We start from the raw sequence: 22,438 nt of genomic DNA, 5'->3' as shown, positions 1-22,438 counted from the left end.
AGCGGTCGCGTCCCTGTTCATTGAAGTCGCAGGGCAAAGTCAGATCCAAAGTCGTGTCTTGCCAGTGTGAAAGGGACCAATGAAGCCTTCTGTACACACCACAGTGACAGGCTTCCTTGATTAGCATCTGAGAAAGTATTTCCAACCACTACCAGCAAAACATTGTATGATTTATCGTAGATGATCATCACAGAATGTCAGCCAAACCACAGGGACAGCGTTCTGGTTGAGAGTTTAACAACTAAACCACTTTTGTGCTTTTGTCATCATTTTTATTTTGGAATGTTGAATGTTAAATCGTATTTCACCAAACTACACCCAAGGATGCATCATCCATAAAAACCTCCCAAAATAAAAAGTCATTGAAAAGAAGGGAAATTTGTGTTCCCTGTGACTCAGGATTTTTTTTTTGGAACCACAAACCTTCATTTGGTTTGGGTTAGAGGGAAGATTAGAAAATCGAGTCCTGTTTTTGGAACCAACTGCACAGAATGTGTACCGGTGAATGACCCCCTCACCACCAAGTATATAGTGTATACATATACAAACATTTAGGAATTCCAAATATGGGGGGTTCCCATCTCTGGACTACCAAGCAAAAGTAGTAATTACTATTTAACTTTAGAATTTATGAAATGCTGCTAGTGCAGCTATTGCTATACTTCCAGTGCTCCGACATCCCAACTACGGCTGTCATACTCAGCAGCTGTAATATCATTCACTGCCCACCCCTCCTTCCCCCTTTAAAGTGACAATAAACAAGATCTTTATTCTCTAAAAATGATCCATACGCATCCACTACTTAAAGTGTCACTAAATAAACTATCAATAAATGGTGTATCACATGCTGTTCATACTCACTCACTATGAGATTTGTTTTCTGTATTCTGCAAAAAACAAACCTGGTTGATCCTGCTGCTCTTTATCTCCACCTTCCGTCCATGTCCCCAGCGCAGCTTTGGTGGCAACTCTGCACATGCTCAGTTTTCAGTTCTCCCTATCACATCTGAGCAGCCCATGTGACTATAGAGTCACGCATGTGGGCGTGTACACAGTTGTAAATGACAACCCACTCCCTCCCTCCTCCTCCATGTGTCAGGGCCGGGCTCAGCCCTTCCTTCTCAGAGCTGGCCGCTCAGCTGTCGGCTAATTGCCAGCTCCTATCTCTCTCCACAGTGACTCACCTGTTGATGATATCCTGCTAGTCAGTGCTGCCTACTTAAGCCGTCCAGCCCAGAGGATCTCTGCCTTCGCCTTGGTCAACATTCACAGAGACTCCTGCATGGGTCTGAACACCCATGCGATCCGATTCCAGTGCGGACCCAAAAAATTTTTCTGCACCTTTTTGGTGCAAATGCGACTTCAGCAATACAAACTGTATGGTTGAATTCACATCACACAGACATCGCATGTGATGTGCACAGCAATGTGGGTGTGAGTCGCACGCGATGTCTGGGAAGTGTGAACCCAGCCTGAATGAAAATTGCGTGGCCCTGCAACACCACTGCATTTTAAATTTTTGCTAAATAAACAAAAAAAAAAGATTGAAAATGTTGAACCCCCCCCCATGTTTTTCTTTGTTTCTGTTATACAATTTTGCAAATCATCTTTTTAAATAAATTCTACTGTATTCTACTACATTTCTTTTGTGAAAATAACCCAGATCGGTGTACAGTAAAACCTTGAATTGCGAGCATAATTCATTCTAGAGCACTCGTATATCAAAGCAAATTTTCCCATAAGAAATAATGGAAACTCAGATGATTGGTTCATCTGAGTTCTATTGGTTTATAGGTCTTTCAGTTTATAGTCCATATAAAAAGATTATAGCAATGTGATTGGTTGTGTAACCATAAAATGTCCATCCACAAATGGAAGCCTCCACAAGGGGATTAGAAGCGAAATCCAGCAGGAGCTACAGAATATAAAAGAGAAGAGAGGCGCCTCTAAGTGTAGTAATATGGTTACATTTAATGAAGGTACAACATTTAGCAACTCACATGGTTGAATAAAACAAACACATCTAAGTATGTGGGCATCCAGGATAAATCTGTCCGCATAGACCATCCCCCGCACCGCCGGCTCTCACAGCTGTCAGTCTGCAATCGTGACTGGGAAGACTATACTGCAGTAGAGCGATCTGAAAACGAGGCTTGAACCGCTCGTGGAGCGCAGCGTGGAAGGGATGACGTTGATGGTGCGGGGGATGGTCTATGTGGACAGCTTTACCCCGGATGCTTGCATACTTAGATGTGTCTGTTTTACCAACTCACATGGTTGATGAATAAATGTTGTTCCTTCATTAAATGTAACCATATTGCTACACTTCGAGACGCCTCTCTTCTCTTTTATGCTCAGTTGTGACATGACGCTACTTGTATATCAAGACATCGCTGGTTTATCAAGTCAAAATTTATTAAAGTTTTGCTTGTCTTGCAAAACGCTCTCAAACCAAGTTACACTCAAACCAAGGTTTTACTGTATATTATAAGGGTGATTGTCCCACCCAGCCGTCATTTGACTATACAGTGGAACCTCGGATTGCGAGTAACGCGGTTAACGAGCGTTTCGCAATACAAGCACTGTATTTTTAAAAATCCTAACTCGGTTTGCGAGTGTTGTCTCGTAAAATGAGCACGATTCGGGCCAAAGCGGTGTGCAGGACCACTTTGGCCTGAGGTGGGGGGCGGCGCCGGAGCAGAGCCGAACGTCACGTTCGGAAATGCACGGAAAGGCCCGAGTACAGTACGGCTGACCTCGGCAAATCTCGGGTAGGAAGTCTTTCCGAGGTTAGCCGAGGTCAGCCGAAGTGTCCTCGGGCCTTTTCAGCCATTTCCGAGGCTCTCCGGCGCCCCCCCGCATATGGCCGCATGCAGTATTGAAGTCAATGCGGAACTAATTATTTTCGGGTATTTTCCCAATTATTTGGGAAAACTCGCTTTGATATGCGAGTACTTTGGATTACGAGCATACTCCTGGAACAGATTATGCTCGTAATCCGAGGTTCCACTGTAGTGGGAACTAGTTAAATTGTGATAGTGAGTGCAGAGAGAAGATCCCCCCCACCCACTGTCAGGGAGAGGGAGAGATTGGGGGAACTGGTAGAAGGAGCTGGAACACCCTAAATATGAGTGGAACATGAAACATATTCCAACAGGTGAGCTTGGCCTCTAATTGTTCCAGAACCATGAAGCCATCTCTTTTTCTTGTTAGGTAATAGTTCTGTTTATAGAAAGGACATTGCGATGTCTTCCAACAAGACATTCAATAAAATAATCTCAACAAAAGGGGAGGAGCTTGTACAAATGGGTGACATATTTTTCCGGTATTAGGAGAGCCTGATGTGTAAATACCTGAACTCCGAGCACTAGAATTCTCCCTATTGTCTTGTCTGATGGATAAAGGAACAGGTTATTCAACCCGCTGGCGCTCACCCCTAAGCAAAATATACACGGAACATTTCCTTATTCAATATTAATCGGTGTCTCAGCAGGTAATGTCACTACCATAGTTGGCTAATGTCCATAGCTGTTTGAGTAGGAAAAGGAGGGCATGCCACATGGAGAAAGGTCGGATCCCCAGCCTCAGTGGGAAAAGGAGAAAAAAAAATGGAGGGAAAGGGATGGAGTGACGTGGGAGGGGTGAGCAGTAATGGCTGTGAGTCTCTTAGCGATGTCCTATCCTTTCTGGGAGTTGTTTGGCCAGGCTTTGGAGGGGGTGAGGGGGGGTACATAAATGGCCTACACCTAAAGCAGGGGTATCATGCAACTTTAGTGAAAGCTGCACAATTTGCTTGTATCTACTGTAACGAGCCCCTGCTCGCTCGGTTCCACTCTCCCGACACCCCTCTGCGGCTATAGAATCAGATTGCAGATGGTTCGGTCATCCAATGCTCCGGGACTAGAACTACAGCTATGTGCCGTTATAATCCAGTTGTGTAGCTCAGAACAAACACCAGGCAGGCTGTATGTAAGTTCAACCAGGACTCTCTTTTATTGAAAGGAATACAGGCTCTTTTATATAGTAAAAGAGGAGGTGCATACCTCCTGCTCATATTACTCTGGACATACACCTGTGACCAGAAACCTAATTAACATGGGCTAATTAACTAATCCCTTTAGACAGCCTAGACTCAGACATGACCTTTAGGCCAGACTGGCCGTCTTGTAGCTCTGAAAACCCAATCAACATTATCACAAATCAACAGAGACTCTTCTTCACACAATAGCAGAGTTAATTAACACAAACAGCAATGGGGATCTAATGACTCTTAGATCCCATACTAGACTTATTTACAATACACATTCTAGCAGGCAACAGACAGACAGGTGCTGGAATTGACATCAGCATCTCCTAACAGTATTTGTCCCAGCATTATGAATCAGCCACTATTTCTAATATGGCAAATCCAGGGTCCCCAGAGTCTGTGTGTCCTGGGGGACCAGGACCCGAATCCACAGTAATACCACCTCAAGGGTCCCCAGGCATACAGCTCACAAAGAGCACAGTTCCCCCAAATGCTAGGGCCCACGATCGATCGGCAAGAGGCTAGCATGCAGTCCCCTCCAAAAGTCTCTCTCTCCCGGCTAGGTCTGGCACATCTACCATTACCTGCATAGCCAGTTTTGGTAAAAGTAAACTATTTCTTTCAGATGTGTGAAAGAGATGGGTAAATGGAGGCATTGGTTAGTTGGTGTGCAATGGGGAGGAAGGAGAAGTCTGTCCTGTAGTACGTTCAAGTTGTGGAGTCTGACCCTTCAAGGGAGCTAATTAGATGTTCCATTAATTTAATATCTTCAGTGCGGCAGAGCCATTGGTAAATGGATGGTAGAGAAGAGGACTTCCACAATGCTGGGATGTATGAATGTACTGCATTGAATACATGTACTATGACAAGTAAATAAAAGATTTTTCTAATGTGTGTTGGCTTTGCTGTCCACCATTTTATCGCCATTATGGACTGTGAATTTCATGTTCAGCTCTTTAAACTACAGTGCCTTGTAACTGATGTAAACTAATCAAAATGCAAACCTAAAGCTGAACTCCAGCTAGGATTTTTATTGCATAGGTACATTGGTCCAGCGTGGCACAATGTATGTGTATGCATATCACCTGAGCAAAGAGTGAAAGCTGCAAATTACTGTAGTAGTCGGCACTCAGTGATTGGAGCAATCTTTTGGGTTCCTTGGTTCCTTGCCAAATGGCTTTCTTTCTGCACGTTAACCACAGGGGGCACCACCACCAGTCACATATCGCCTTGTATTTTTTTTAAAATAAATAAAAGACGTTCTTTGATTGGATGAGGTGAAGTCAGGATCTCCATCTCGTCCAATCGGAACGCCTTCTATTCACTGGAAAAGAATACAAAGCATTCTTTGAATAGCGGTGGTGCTGAGCGAGCAACCCCGAGGTTACTAGACAGATAGAAACCCACTTGGACCAATGTAACTATCCACTAAAAATCATACCTGGGGCTTAGTTTTAGGGCTTCATGCACACAGCAGTACAGGGACCGAGTGTAATCCCTCTCCTGGGACCCGTAGCTGCAGTGTACAGCTGCCTTTTGATATAGAAGATGTGGCTGTATGGGGTTATGTAAAGCACGCACAAGGACGTAGGCTTCAGACCAATCCAGGGATATGCAATTAGCGGACCTCCAGCTGTTGCAAAACTACAAGTCCCATCATGCCTCTGCCTCTGGGTGTCATGCTTGTAGATGTCAGAGTCTTGCTATGCCTCATGGAACTTGTAGTTCTGCAACAGCTGGAGGTCCGCTAATTGCATATGCCTGCGATATACGTCTGGAGCTTACATCCGTTTTACACAAACCCTTAAGGCCCGTACAGACGATTAGAAAATCAGAAGTAAAATTTTGTCCGGCGAAAGATCTGCCAAAGTTCTGATCGTTAGCGTGGTGCTTTCGACAGCCAATTCCGGTTCTTCATCTGACAAAAGCTGGATGTGCAGACTGTAAAAATTTTTCTCGTACGTGAACTCGAAGTCCGATTTTCGTTAAATTAGTACGGTTTTCATATGAAAAAAATCTTAAGAGCATACGCATGCTCAGAAACGAAAGCATACGTACAAAACAATTCAACACATTACGCCGGTTCTGAAGTTGTATTCTGTCGTATGAGAATTTTCATATGGCGAGTAACCTCTTGACGTGAGACTAGTATGCAACAAGAAAAACGGAAGAACGGCCGTCCGAAAATCTAAGCGTGTGTACGAGGCTTTAGGACATAACTGTGTACCACTGCTGCTTCTAATGCATCTCAATGGGTGGCTGTGCACGGCAGCTGCGGGTCCCTGCAGAGCGATTCCGGATCTGCACGGCTCCTGTAATAATGAATTGTATGGAAAGTAGAATATGGACAAGCTAATGTTATGATAGTAGTTTTTTTTTTATGTGGTTCCTGATCCAAAGTACTTGAAGGTTTTGGTTGTTGCAGACATCACCGAGTAAGAAGGACAACCCTTTGTTTATTCATATTGGCACATCTTATTTTTGGCTTATAATGTTTGCTTTTTTCTTTTTGAAGGTGAGACCTGTGAGCGAAACATCTGTCATAATGGAGGAACCTGCGTCCTGAGTACAAATAAGGAACCCTTCTGCATCTGTAATGATGGATTCACCGGCACATACTGCAACGTGACAGAGAAAGGTGAGAGCATGAAGCTGGAGATATTCAAGATTCGCTACAGTCTCCTACTCAAAAATACGATAAAAACATCCCTTGGAGCCTTACAAAATGTGTTGTTTTTTTTTTTTTTTTAAATTATGGATATTGTCAATATAGTAGATAAAGGGGTGTATTTACTAAAGGCAAATTCACTTTGCACTGCAAGTGCACTGCAAATGCACTTGGTAGGGCACTTGAAAGCGCAGTCACTGTAGATCTGATGGTGACATGCAAGGAAAATAAAAGGCAGCATTTTTGTTTGAACATGATTTGGATGATAAAATCAGCAGAGCTTCCCTTCATTTCAGAGCTTCCCTTCATTTCAGAGCTTCCCCTCATTTCAGAGCTTCCCCTCATTTCAGAGCTTCCCCCCTCATTTCAGAGCTTCCCCCCTCACTTCAGAGCTTCCCCCCTCAATTCAGAGCTTCCCCCCTCATTTCAGATCTCCCCCCCCCCCCCCCCCCATTTCTGATCTACCCCTCAGATCTACAGTGACCGGACCTCCAAGTGCACTTGCATCGCACTTGTAGTGCAAAGTGGATTTGCCTTTAGTAAATACACCCCAAAGTCTTTACTTTTTAAATGTCTAGGACTAGGTTACTATGCCCTAATGAAATTCTGGCAGCGGCCATCTTTTTGGTGTGAGCATCTGAAGTCGTCACCAGTGCGTTTCAGGATTTAGTACCTCCCCGATCTCACACATGCACACTAGATGCAGTGCTCGGCACTGTCAACACGTTGCCATAGCAATGTTGGTGGCGGCGGACGTTCCCACCCTGTTCTAGCAAAGGACCCGGAAGGAGCGGAGACAAGTGACACTGCTTCCTCCGCCGCCGCCTGGTACCCTGTATAAGCACAACAGTGAGTCCATTTTTCAAAAATGGCGCCTAACTCCGCCTGGCATCAGGTCATTTCCAGTTTTGAAATAACGAAATGCCAGAAGTGGAGGATGCCCTTTGACTCCTGGGATTGATGACAATGATATCCCAGGAGCCAAAGGGAGACCAGAGATGACATACCTCACTGCAGCGAGGAGGCTGGAAATGCTGGAATTTTAAACAAAAATAGTTTTTTTTTTTAATTTTTGCAAAAAAGTAGCTATCTCCAAAGAATAAAGACAGAGGTTTTAGCTACCAGTAGGGCCATGGGTGTTTGGATAGGGTGAAGCTCTGCTTTTTAAATAAGCAAACGTTCTTCAGACGATCCTAATTTTATTGTATAATCCGAAATGTGTTGCTTTTATTCTGGATGACATCTGCTGTATAGTCAGTTCACTGGAATGTGTATAGTCCGGGCCGCCTTTTCCTGAAATCTACTAGAGAACCGTCCCGGATACTGCAGAGCGCTCCACGCTGACTCGTCACTTTGTATAGCTCATCACTGGTAACAATGCCAATAGGATGTCCCGGATAGGATGCTGATGTTGTTAAACAACAATAAACAATGAATTGCTTTTATTTTGGATATCATCTGATCTAAAGTCAGTTCAGAAAAAAAACATTTTTTTAATTAACATGCATTTTCTGTTTTAATACTTTTATTGAGTTTTCTCCGATTTCAGTTGGTAATCTGGCCAGTAACGCACCTCCTGTATTAGAGTGTCCCCACTCTGGATCAAGGAGCACAAGGGGAACCTTTTGGACAGCAGAATTGACAGTCTGGGCGAGGGAAGTGATGCTAGCAGATTAGATGCACTAAAAAAATTAACCCAAACTCCAGCTCACACTGCAAGTGCACAAGCCGTTACAATAACAGTTTATTCTTTTTTCCTTTTGGAATAAAGTATTTACATTATTAAAAGTTGAACATTGTGTGCACCACTGTCAGTGGTAAATGGTTTGTATCAACACTGTAACTGCTACATTTGCAGGAGAGTTTGTCCTTTTGAAAAACGGTAGACTTGCTGGCTAGATCACCAGGTGAAAATAAGAGAGCCTAAAAAAAGGAAAACTAATGAAGCCATCATATCTAAGAATTGGTAAGCTGGCAATATAAATGTTTGCATTTGGATTTAATAGAACTGTAACATAACTATCTGTTGTTGACCTCTGACAGTAAGGGCCCATTCACAAAATGACATTTCATAACTTAAAGCATCACATTTATTGTAACACGTTGCGCTGCATAAATTCCTCCTCCTCCCTCCTCTTCTTTCTTCTTTCTTCTTTCTTCTTTCTTCTTTCTTCTTTCTTCTTCTTTCTTCTTCTTCTTCTTCTTCTTCTTCTTCTTCTTCCTTCTTCTTCTTCCTTCTTCTTCTTCCTTCTTCTTCTTCCTTCTTCTTCTTTCTTCTTCTTCTTTCTTTTTATTTTTCTTTCTTCTTCCTCCTCTTCTTCCTCCTCTTCTTCCTCCTCTTCTTCCTCCTCTTCTTCCTCCTCTTCTTTCCTTTTCCTTTTTTTTCTTCCTCTCCTTCTTTTTCCTCCTCTTCTTTCCTTTTTCCTTTTTCTTCTTTCTTCTTCTTGCTCTTCTTCCTCCTCTTCCTCCTTCTTCCTCCTCTTCTTTCCTTTTTCTTCTTTCTTTTTTCTTCTTTCTTTTTTTTTCTTCTTTTTTCTTCCTTTCGTAAGGCAGATTGCCTTGTCTGTGTCTTGGGAATGGGCTCTAAATATTGAACTTTGACTTTTTGGGAGGTCCTTTATTCTATTGGATTGTGAAAGATGTTGCACAAACCACATGGATTGCTAGCTGAATTCATTATTGTTCTGCACATGTTTGTGATTAGTTAAGTAATGGAAACTTACCAACAATAATGGCTAATACAAGCTTTCAGAACACAGGGGGGGCCATTCTTCGGGCAGCACCAATCGCTGTTCACAAGGTTGTCTTTAGCTCAGCTCTCTGTCACTTTTTTTATGCACCTCCTAGATATGGATCGAAGTTTGTGCTGTGACCAAAGCATGATGGGAAAGTAGGTACTTTTTCAACGTTTTAAATTATTAACAGCTCAGGATATTATTAAAGTGACATTTTAATTACTGGCAGGTAGAGGATCATTCCGGCATAAAAACTCTTATCGGTCTTTACTGTCATAAATGCTTCCCTCTGCCTGTCAGCGGTCATGTACACTGAGTCATGCATACGCAGCACAGCGTACATTTATGGCACCTGATCTATGCAGTGGTGATGTGACTCCCCTGGGCATGTGCAGGAGTGACATCATCGCGGCCGAATAGACGGAAACCAGAAGAAAGACTGGGTGAAGATGTAAGGGTCTGGGGCAAGTGACAGCGCAGTGCTGGATTTTTTTTTTTTGATGGGTAAGTCTGCCATAATGTGCTAGTATGGTGTGTATATTAGTACATTATGGCATAACCTACCTGAGAGCCCATGTAATAAAAAAAAAAAAGTTTTAATACTGTTTTAAGACCTGCTTCTGTAGGGTAACTGTAAAGAGTATAACTTAAATGACAAATGTATTGGCTGCCGAAGTGGAATTTAACAGTTTTTATATATATATATATATATATATATATATATATATATATATATATATATATATATATATATATATATATAATATAGTATGTGTGTGTGTGTATATATATATATATATATATATATATATATATAGTGTATATGTATATAAAAAGTCTAGACACCCCTGTTTAAAATGTCAGGTTTCTGTGATGTAAAAAATTGAGACAAAGATAAATCATTTCAGTACTTTTTCCACCTGCAATGTGACCTATAAACTGTACAACTCCTTTGAAAAACAAACTGAAATCTTTTAGGGGGAGAGTAAAAATAAAATAATGTGGTTGCTTAAGTGTTCACACCCTCTTATAACTGGGGATGTATCTGTGTTTAGAATTAAGCAATCACATTCAAACTGTTAAATAGGAGTCGGTACACACCTGTCATTTAAAGTGCCTCCGATTAACCCCAAATAAAGTTCAGCTGTTCTCATAGGTCTTTCCTGACATTTTCTAAGTTGCGTCCTACAGCAAAATCCATGGTCTGCAGAGAGCTTCCAAAGCATCAGAGGGATCTCATTGGTAAAAGGTATCGATCAGGAGAAGGGTACAAAAGAATTTCCAAGGCATTAGCTATACCATGGAACACAGTGAAGACAGTCCTCAGAGCTTCCCTTCATTTCAGAGCTTCCCCTCATTTCAGAGCTTCCCCTCATTTCAGAGCTTCCCCCCTCATTTCAGAGCTTCCCCCCTCACTTCAGAGCTTCCCCCCTCAATTCAGAGCTTCCCCCCTCATTTCAGATCTCCCCCCCCCCCCCCCCCCCATTTCTGATCTACCCCTCAGATCTACAGTGACCGGACCTCCAAGTGCACTTGCATCGCACTTGTAGTGCAAAGTGGATTTGCCTTTAGTAAATACACCCCAAAGTCTTTACTTTTTAAATGTCTAGGACTAGGTTACTATGCCCTAATGAAATTCTGGCAGCGGCCATCTTTTTGGTGTGAGCATCTGAAGTCGTCACCAGTGCGTTTCAGGATTTAGTACCTCCCCGATCTCACACATGCACACTAGATGCAGTGCTCGGCACTGTCAACACGTTGCCATAGCAATGTTGGTGGCGGCGGACGTTCCCACCCTGTTCTAGCAAAGGACCCGGAAGGAGCGGAGACAAGTGACACTGCTTCCTCCGCCGCCGCCTGGTACCCTGTATAAGCACAACAGTGAGTCCATTTTTCAAAAATGGCGCCTAACTCCGCCTGGCATCAGGTCATTTCCAGTTTTGAAATAACGAAATGCCAGAAGTGGAGGATGCCCTTTGACTCCTGGGATTGATGACAATGATATCCCAGGAGCCAAAGGGAGACCAGAGATGACATACCTCACTGCAGCGAGGAGGCTGGAAATGCTGGAATTTTAAACAAAAATAGTTTTTTTTTTTAATTTTTGCAAAAAAGTAGCTATCTCCAAAGAATAAAGACAGAGGTTTTAGCTACCAGTAGGGCCATGGGTGTTTGGATAGGGTGAAGCTCTGCTTTTTAAATAAGCAAACGTTCTTCAGACGATCCTAATTTTATTGTATAATCCGAAATGTGTTGCTTTTATTCTGGATGACATCTGCTGTATAGTCAGTTCACTGGAATGTGTATAGTCCGGGCCGCCTTTTCCTGAAATCTACTAGAGAACCGTCCCGGATACTGCAGAGCGCTCCACGCTGACTCGTCACTTTGTATAGCTCATCACTGGTAACAATGCCAATAGGATGTCCCGGATAGGATGCTGATGTTGTTAAACAACAATAAACAATGAATTGCTTTTATTTTGGATATCATCTGATCTAAAGTCAGTTCAGAAAAAAAACATTTTTTTAATTAACATGCATTTTCTGTTTTAATACTTTTATTGAGTTTTCTCCGATTTCAGTTGGTAATCTGGCCAGTAACGCACCTCCTGTATTAGAGTGTCCCCACTCTGGATCAAGGAGCACAAGGGGAACCTTTTGGACAGCAGAATTGACAGTCTGGGCGAGGGAAGTGATGCTAGCAGATTAGATGCACTAAAAAAATTAACCCAAACTCCAGCTCACACTGCAAGTGCACAAGCCGTTACAATAACAGTTTATTCTTTTTTCCTTTTGGAATAAAGTATTTACATTATTAAAAGTTGAACATTGTGTGCACCACTGTCAGTGGTAAATGGTTTGTATCAACACTGTAACTGCTACATTTGCAGGAGAGTTTGTCCTTTTGAAAAACGGTAGACTTGCTGGCTAGATCACCAGGTGAAAATAAGAGAGCCTAAAAAAAGGAAAACTAATGAAGCCATCATATCTAAGAATTGGTAAGCTGGCAATATAAATGTTTGCATTTGGATTTAATAGAACTGTAACATAACTATCTGTTGTTGACCTCTGACAGTAAGGGCCCATTCACAAAATGACATTTCATAACTTAAAGCATCACATTTATTGTAACACGTTGCGCTGCATAAATTCCTCCTCCTCCCTCCTCTTCTTTCTTCTTTCTTCTTTCTTCTTTCTTCTTTCTTCTTTCTTCTTCTTTCTTCTTCTTCTTCTTCTTCTTCTTCCTTCTTCTTCTTCCTTCTTCTTCTTCCTTCTTCTTCTTTCTTCTTCTTCTTTCTTTTTATTTTTCTTTCTTCTTCCTCCTCTTCTTCCTCCTCTTCTTCCTCCTCTTCTTCCTCCTCTTCTTCCTCCTCTTCTTTCCTTTTCCTTTTTTTTCTTCCTCTCCTTCTTTTTCCTCCTCTTCTTTCCTTTTTCCTTTTTCTTCTTTCTTCTTCTTGCTCTTCTTCCTCCTCTTCCTCCTTCTTCCTCCTCTTCTTTCCTTTTTCTTCTTTCTTTTTTCTTCTTTCTTTTTTTTTCTTCTTTTTTCTTCCTTTCGTAAGGCAGATTGCCTTGTCTGTGTCTTGGGAATGGGCTCTAAATATTGAACTTTGACTTTTTGGGAGGTCCTTTATTCTATTGGATTGTGAAAGATGTTGCACAAACCACATGGATTGCTAGCTGAATTCATTATTGTTCTGCACATGTTTGTGATTAGTTAAGTAATGGAAACTTACCAACAATAATGGCTAATACAAGCTTTCAGAACACAGGGGGGGCCATTCTTCGGGCAGCACCAATCGCTGTTCACAAGGTTGTCTTTAGCTCAGCTCTCTGTCACTTTTTTTATGCACCTCCTAGATATGGATCGAAGTTTGTGCTGTGACCAAAGCATGATGGGAAAGTAGGTACTTTTTCAACGTTTTAAATTATTAACAGCTCAGGATATTATTAAAGTGACATTTTAATTACTGGCAGGTAGAGGATCATTCCGGCATAAAAACTCTTATCGGTCTTTACTGTCATAAATGCTTCCCTCTGCCTGTCAGCGGTCATGTACACTGAGTCATGCATACGCAGCACAGCGTACATTTGTGGCACCTGATCTATGCAGTGGTGATGTGACTCCCCTGGGCATGTGCAGGAGTGACATCATCGCGGCCGAATAGACGGAAACCAGAAGAAAGACTGGGTGAAGATGTAAGGGTCTGGGGCAAGTGACAGCGCAGTGCTGGATTTTTTTTTTTTGATGGGTAAGTCTGCCATAATGTGCTAGTATGGTGTGTATATTAGTACATTATGGCATAACCTACCTGAGAGCCCATGTAATAAAAAAAAAAAAGTTTTAATACTGTTTTAAGACCTGCTTCTGTAGGGTAACTGTAAAGAGTATAACTTAAATGACAAATGTATTGGCTGCCGAAGTGGAATTTAACAGTTTTTATATATATATATATATATATATATATATATATATATATATATATATATATATATATATATATAATATAGTATGTGTGTGTGTATATATATATATATATATATATATATATATATATAGTGTATATGTATATAAAAAGTCTAGACACCCCTGTTTAAAATGTCAGGTTTCTGTGATGTAAAAAATTGAGACAAAGATAAATCATTTCAGTACTTTTTCCACCTGCAATGTGACCTATAAACTGTACAACTCCTTTGAAAAACAAACTGAAATCTTTTAGGGGGAGAGTAAAAATAAAATAATGTGGTTGCTTAAGTGTTCACACCCTCTTATAACTGGGGATGTATCTGTGTTTAGAATTAAGCAATCACATTCAAACTGTTAAATAGGAGTCGGTACACACCTGTCATTTAAAGTGCCTCCGATTAACCCCAAATAAAGTTCAGCTGTTCTCATAGGTCTTTCCTGACATTTTCTAAGTTGCGTCCTACAGCAAAATCCATGGTCTGCAGAGAGCTTCCAAAGCATCAGAGGGATCTCATTGGTAAAAGGTATCGATCAGGAGAAGGGTACAAAAGAATTTCCAAGGCATTAGCTATACCATGGAACACAGTGAAGACAGTCCTCATCAAGTGGAAAAAATATAACACAACAGAGACATTACCAAGAACTGGACGTCCCTCCAAAATTGATGAAAATACGAGAAGAAAACTGGTCAGGGAGGCTGCCAAGAGGCCTACAGCAACATTAAATGAGCTGCAGGAATATTTGGCAAGTACTGGCTGTGTGGTACATGTGACAACAATCTCCCGTATTCTTCATATGCCTGGGCTATGAGGTAGAGTGGCAAGAAGGATGCCTTTTCTTAGAAAAACATCCAAGCCTAGCTAAATTTTGCAAAAACACATCTGAAGTCTCCCAAAAGCATGTGGGAAAATGTGTTATGGTCTGATGAAACCAAGGTTGAACTTTTTGGCCATAATTCCAAAAGATATGTTTGGCGGAAAAACAACACAGCACATATCACCAAAAGAACACCATACCCACCGTGAAGCATGGTGGTGGCAGCATCATGCTTTGGGGCTGTTTTTCTTCAGCTGGAACAGGGGCCTTAGTCAAGGTAGAGGGAATTATCAACAGTTCCAAATACCAGTCAATATTGGCACAAAACCTTCAGGCTTCTGCTAGAAAGCTGAACAGGAAGAGGAACTTCATCTTTCAGCATGACAACAATCCAAAGCATACATCCAAATCAACAAAGGAATGGCTTCACCAGAAGAAGATGAAAGTTTTAGAATGGCCCAGTCACAGCCCAGACCTGAATCCGATTGGAAATCTGTGGGGTGATCTGAAGAGGGCTATGCACAGGAGATGTCCAAGCAATCTAAAGCTGGCCATACACCATACAATTTTCTTATTCAATTTTCTTTAGATTTACCTTCAACTATGTAGTGCAAGGGCCTGCCTGATTGCATACAAATGGAAAGTGTTTAGGTTTGACCTTATATTTATATGGATTTGGTAAATCTAAAGGAAAGTTGTACAAGAAAATTGTATAATTTATGGCCAGGCTAACATATTTGGAGTGTTTTTGCAAAGAATAGTGGGCAAATATTGCCAAGTCCAGATGTGCCATGCTGATAGACTTATACCCAAAAAGACCGAGAGCTGTAATAAAATAAAAAGGTGCTTCAACAAAACTATTAGTGTAAGGGTGTGCACACTTATGCAACCATATTTATTTTTTTTTTTTACTTCCCTCCACTTAAAGATTTCAGTTTGTTGTTCAATTGAGTTGTACAGTTTATAGGTCACATTAAAGGTGGGAAAAGTTCTGAAATTATTTATCTTTGTCTTATTTTTTTACATCACAGAAACCTGAGATTCTAACAGGGGTGTGTAGACTTTTTATATCCACTATATATGAAATGGGCCCCCCCCCCCCCCCCCCCCAGGGGTGGTTTTATACCATAACGTGCTATTGTGGAACACATATTGGCACATTATGATGGACTTAGCGGTCAGACAAAGCCCTCCAGCACTGTGGTGTCAGCGCTCCCTCCCCCTGAGCGCTTTCTTCTTTCTGGGTTCTGTCTGTTTGGCTGCTTGAATGGCTGGGCCACGATGACGTCGCTCCTCCCCACGTGTGCACATGGGCGTCACATCATCAATGTACAGAGCGGTGCCATAAATGTACGTTAAGCTGTGCATGTGTGGCTCAGTGTACATCACAGTTGACAAGCAGGGGATGGCATTTATGACAGAAGGAAGCAATCACTTCTAAATTTTATCACTTCTGTGATAAAAACTCTACCGGTCAGCAATATATATATATTTTTTTTTACATGGGTTTATGTCTGCTTCTAAAGTGGTTGGAAACCCTTACGTATACCCAGTGGAGTGACCAGCCTCATACACAGAGATTAAACAAATCCTCCTATATCAGTTATACCTATTTATCTGCAGTCCTCTCCTACATCCAAAGTCCAGAATTTATAAAGCGTGTCTTCTGAGCGGTCAAAAGTGGGCAGAGAGCTCAAGTTACTCTTCAGAGCTCAGGGAAGAGAGCTGATTGGAGGGAAGGGTCCCAACCCTTCAGTGTGAATACCTCCCATGTCGCTGCCTAGCAGAGATCTCCCTGCATGTAATGCCGCTAATCAGCTGTTTAATATTTGCTAAGACAGCTCAGAGATTAATACGGCGATCACAGCTGCCCTGGGCATGTGCAGCCCAATCTTGGAATCCCTTTCAGCGGCATTATTACAATGGAATGTGCTAATCCTTAAATGCCTTTTTTCATGGAAGGGCTTAAGAATTGCCGTCTGTTTTTTATGACTCTCTTTGCCTCTATTGGGGGGATTTGCTCTCGCTTCCTGTCCCTGTGACACTCGGCACTTCTGTTCCCCCTCTCTGGGGTGCGTTCTTTTTTTTTTTTTTTTTTTTTGCAGCCCTTTTGAGAATGTAAAAGGAATTGGGGAGAGTCCTGAAATGTTAGGTTTGGTTCACAATACTGCAATACAACTCACAGTGTGACTTTGATGTAACTTTGCATATTCTGTGGGGCCAAGTCACTCTAAATCTCTCCAAAGTAGTGCGGAAACCTTTTCTGAAATCGCACAGTTCTGTGTTGCATTGACTAAAATGGATACTATAAAGGAAATTTGTAAGTTCTGTACATACGGTATTTTATTCTATTTTGTATGTATTGCACACTGCCCTCACTGTGCACACGGCACTAATAATGTTTTCATTACATGTTTACATTCTTTCGAGTCCTGATTAGAATTAGCCTGCCTATGTTACGCCCCTTGTTACCATAAAAGTACAATTGTAATATTAATGTGTTACCTACGTAATCATGTGTTTAAAAACCTTCAATTGCGTCATAATAAAGCAGAACAGTTATTTGGAAATATGCTGAGCGTATCTTTTGTGTCTGTTCCCTACTGCAGTACTTATTAATTTGGAACCTCTAATCAATATGAGGATAGGAGTTGCCTATCTATAAAATGGCCAGGTCAGAACCATTGAAAACAATGTGACTTTAATTGTCGTGCGATTCTGTGTGGCTTAATGTAAATATTCGCCAGCACACAAGGTTCTTCAATTGCGTCCAAATGGTTTTTAATGAAGAAAGATCACATCACAAACCATGTGAGCAATGTTTCGGAGCTGCACAAGACACTTTCGTCATCACATGCCTGACAAAGGGATCCTGCGTGGGTCCAAAATATTGCACTACACTGTCTGTGATGTGATCTTTCTTTTAACCATTTCCATACCGGGCCTATTCTGACACTTCTCTCCTACATGTAAAAATCCTCTTTTTTGCTAGAAAATTACTCAGAACCCCCAAATATTATTATATAGGTTTTTTTTTTTTTGCAGAGACTCTAGGGAACAAAATGGCAGTTGTTGCAACTTTTTACGCCACATGGTATTTGCGCAGGAATTTTTCAAACGTGTTTAAAAAACAAAAAAAAAAACAAAAACAAAAAAACATAAGTTAGTCCAATTTTTTTTGTATAATGTGAAAGTTGATGTTACGCCGAGTAAATAGACAGCTAGCATGTCGCGCTTTAAAATTGCACACACTCGTGGAATCGTGCCAAATTTTGGTACTTAATCTCCATAGGCGACGCTTTAAATTTTTTTTTACAGGTTACCAGTTTAGAGTTAGAGGAGGTCTAGTGCTAGAATTGTTGCTTTTGCTCTAACGCACGCTGCAATAGCTCACATGTGTGATTTGAACGCCGTTTACATATGTGGGGCACGAATTACGTATGCGTTTGCTTCTGTGCGTGAGCACGCGGGCACAGGGGGCATTTTTTTTTTTTTGTACACTTTTAAAACATTTTTTTTTTGTAATCACTTTTATTCCTATTACAAGGAATGTAAACATCCCTTGTAATAGAAATAGTGCATGACATGCGCCGCAGACATCGGTGCCCCTTTTTAGGAAAATATCTCCTTAACCGTGTAGGTTAAGGAGATATTTCTTGCACCTACAGGTAAGCCTTAATCTAGGCTTACCTGTAGGTTAAAGTGGTCTGTAAGGTTTTACAACCACTTTAACCCCTTGATCGCCCCCTAGTGTTAACCGCTTCCTTTCCAGTCATATTTACACAGTAATCAGTGGCTATTTATATCTCTGAATGTTGTATAATTGTCAATGGTCCCAAAAATGTGTCAAGTGTCCAATCTGTCCGCCGCAATGTCGCAGTACCGCTAAAAATCGCAGATCACTGCCATTACTAGTAAAACAAAAAAAAAAAAGCCATAAATCTTTCCCATAGTTTGTAGACGCTATAACTTTTGCGCAAACCAATCAATATACGCTTATTGTGTTTTTTGGGGTTTTTTTTTGTCTTTTTTACCAAAAATATGTAGAAGAATACATATCGGCCTAAACTGATGAAGACATTTTTTTTATATATTTTTATTTTTTTTTTAATATTATTTAAAAAAGTACAAAATATTGTGTTTTTTTTATTTATTTATTTTTATTTGTCGCTCTTTTTTTGTTTATTACGCAAAAATTAAAAACCGCAGAGGTGTTCAAATACCGCCAAAAGAAAGCTCTATCTAAAAAAGGACATCAATTTTGTTTGGGTCGCAAACAGCGCAATTGTCAGTTAAAGCGACGCAGTGCCGTATCGCAAAAAATGGCCTGGTCAGGAAGGGGGCATATTCTTCCGCTGAAGTGGTTAAATAGTGTATATGGTTTGTGGTGCTCAGATACCGTGTAGTTCCTCTTTAGACCTGTATGGGGGCACTTTTTTTTTTTTTTTTTTCTTAAAGAAGACTTACTACCGCTTTAAATTGTGCTTACCAATCTGTATTAATCTTTCAATTGTATTTCTTTATTTAGTAGTATGAAACCTCAGCAATGTATCACATGCTTTGAATGCTTTTTTTTCTTTTATTGGATTTTCTTTAGCTTAGCTTATTTTGTTTTTTGTTTTTTTGTTTTTTGTTTATTTATTTATTTTTTATAGGTCCCTGTCAACCAAACCCCTGCCACAACGATGGAGAGTGTAAAGTACTATCCACTCAGAGAGGCGATACGTTTGCGCAGTATATCTGCAAATGTCACCCTGGCTATGATGGAGAGCATTGTGAATACAGTGAGTATGAATCCCAATTAAGTACACTTATTGCTACATCCAGGCCCGACACATAGTTTATATTTTGAGAATTTATGCCCGATTTATTTGGTAGGGCCAAACAAAGCGCAATGATTATATGACAATTGTAGCAGCACAGTACAGAGCAGGTAAAGATGAATTCCATGTAGAGATATTGTATACATCAGTCCTGCTTGAACCAATGTAACTTTGTACATAATATACCTGGCTGATGCCCCTGGAAGTTGGAAATCACTGAAGAAGACACTACTACTCTAGTGATCTCCACTTGCTTCTGGGTCCCACTCCGAGTGGCTGCCCTGATACATTCAGAACGCAGGTGGTCGGCCAATCCGCATGGGCACCAATTAGAGAATGCTTTGCATTTTCTGAATGGATACAAATGTGGATGTGAATGTCATGATCTCCATCTCGCTTTTGTGGTTCCCAGCCAGCACATCTTCTATACAGACGGATTGTACCACAACAAAATCGATCTGCAACAATTAAAATGGGATGATATAAATGCTGCATTAGAGGTCAGACTGAGGAAAATGAAAGGTCAGCTGCACCAGAAATTGATGCTTCCATTTTGGACACTGGCGGGTTTAAATATCTCACATGCTTCTTTTCTCTTGTATTCTTCTGTTCTGAGAGTTTGCTCTACTAAATCCATTCTCTTTCTTAAAAGTCCATTATATGTTTCGGCCTAATTTCCCAACTATCTGTGCTATGAACCATCCATGGGGGTTGTGTGACACCGCTATTCAGCTTTGTTGGTGCAGACATAAGCGTTATGGTGACAGCAGCTTGTCATTAAAGTGGTTGTAAAGATACAAGGTTTTTTACCTTAATGAATTTTATGCATTAGGCAGTGGTCTCAAAACTGTGGCCCAAGGCCACCAATGATGGCGCACTATTCCTCCCACTGACGCCAGTGATGGGGCACTATTCCTCCCACTGACGCCAGTGATGGGGCACTATTCCTCCCACTGACGCCAGTGATGGGGCACTATTCCTCCCACTGACGCCAGTGATGGGGCACTATTCCTCCCACTGACGCCAGTGATGGGGCACTATTCCTCCCACTGACGCCAGTGATGGGGCACTATTCCTCCCACTGACGCCAGTGATGGGGCACTATTCCTCCCACTGACGCCAGTGATGGGGCACTATTCCTCCCACTGACGCCAGTGATGGGGCACTATTCCTCCCACTGACGCCAGTGATGGGATACTTTTTATCCCACTGACACCAATGATGGGATACTTTTTCTCCCACTGACGCCAATGGTGGGGCACTATTCCTCCCACTGACGCCAGTGATGGGGCACTATTCCTCCCACTGACCCCAATGATGGGATACTTTTTCTCCCACTGACACCAATGATGGGATACTTTTTCTCCCACTGACACCAGTGATGGGGCACTATTACTCCCCCAAATGCCAATGGTGGAGCATTGTTTGCTCATACTGGCACCAGACATTTTCTGATCCCACTGGCCACAGTCCAGCCTCCCTAAAGTTTGAAGGACAGTAAACTGGCCCTTTGTTTAGAAAGTTTGGAAACCCCTGCATTAGTATAAAACATGTGGCTCCACCATCCTTCCCGCAGCCCCACCTAAATTCCTAAGCCCAGTCTCGATCCAGTGATGTGTACAAGAGCAGTGGCTTTCTCTCCTCATTGGACAGAGAGGCAGCAGCAACAGGGGCCATTGGCTCCTGTTGCTGTCAGTCACAGCCAGCGAGGAGGTGGAGGCCACTCGCAGAAGGTGTAGACACACCGAGCCCGATAGGGAGCAGGCTCGCTTGCTCTGGGGGCTCTCGACACTGGGGAGGAGCCAGGAGCGCCAAAGGGGGGCCCGAGAAGAGGAGGATCGGGACTGATCTGTGCAAAACCATTACACAGAGCAGGTAAGTATGACGTGTTTAAAAAAAAAAATGCCTTTACAATCTTAAAGTTCCTGAGTGAGATAAGTAATTGGCTTGTGTTGAAACTTGCTGGAAAGTGCACAGCACTGAAGTATTTGTTTTCTTGAAAGGCACAACTTACATGCATACTGTTGTGGTTTAGTAACACTTTAAACTACAATGAAAACTTTGCTAAAGCAAAAATAAATCTTTCATAAACACTTGAACTTTTCTTTTGCTCCGCACTAAAAAATCAAACGTGGAACCTGTTTTCATGTTATTCTAATTGCAATCAATGTCCTACATGAAGGCCGAGCTTTGTATATTCCAAACTGGTGGCATGAAAGTATTTTAGGCTCTCAGACATAAACACACTGGGAAGGAGAATCTGCAAGGCTTTTCTGTGTGACTCATAACTAAAATCTTTCCGGAAATATTTCCAGGCTGATTTTATAAGCAGTTTGTCTTCTCTGTGACTAAACACAGAACTAGAGCAATGAATCACTAATATGTGTTTGTATGACCTTTTGTTTGTCTTTACATACATTTCATAGATTGATTGTGGATTGTATGTGAGTCAAAGGAACTCTGTAGAACATTTTAATGTCATTGGCGTGGAACATTCAGATAGACTAAACAAAAGAAGATTAATTGGGGAACACGGTGGTAACAGTTCTTAACCACTTGCCGACGGGGCCGTAGCTGAATGACAGCTACAGCGCAGTTGGCTATTTCTTGGAGGGCGTACTATAACATTCTCCCAGACTCGCACTTTTCCATGCACCCCCTGGGACACGCACCCGGAAGCCTCCGTGACCACTATTCCTCCTAACCCCCATCAAGGATGGGGGTAAAGGGCCGATGATAGCGGCCCTTTTACCATTTGATCGCTCCATCCAATGACGGAGCGATCATTTGTCAACAAACTGGCACATGTCCAGTTCTGCTCTCTTCTCTCCTCACATGCGAGTGTGTGAGGAGAGGAGGGAAGTCGGTGCAGCAGCGCTGTGGGCTGGATCTGAAGTGCCCACAG

The 22,438-nt window shown here is 41.8% G+C and overlaps 1 protein-coding gene across 2 annotated transcripts in view; it reads left to right on the top strand.

The window, feature by feature from the left end:
- Positions 1-22,438, top strand: part of MFGE8 (milk fat globule EGF and factor V/VIII domain containing) — a 117,833-nt gene that overhangs the window by 28,890 nt on the left and 66,505 nt on the right. For both annotated transcript variants that reach the window (XM_073618444.1, XM_073618443.1), the window contains exons 2-3: positions 6,543-6,665; positions 19,366-19,494. In XM_073618444.1, coding sequence (XP_073474545.1) covers positions 6,543-6,665; positions 19,366-19,494 — 252 coding nt within the window. The remainder of the gene's footprint in view (positions 1-6,542; positions 6,666-19,365; positions 19,495-22,438) is intronic.

The sequence above is a fragment of the Aquarana catesbeiana genome, linkage group LG03 (assembly GCF_042186555.1).
Source record: "Aquarana catesbeiana isolate 2022-GZ linkage group LG03, ASM4218655v1, whole genome shotgun sequence".
Classification (NCBI taxonomy): Eukaryota; Metazoa; Chordata; class Amphibia; order Anura; family Ranidae; genus Aquarana; species Aquarana catesbeiana.
The sequence above is the reverse complement of the archived record's forward strand: the minus strand, read 5'-3'. Positions and strand labels throughout refer to the sequence as shown.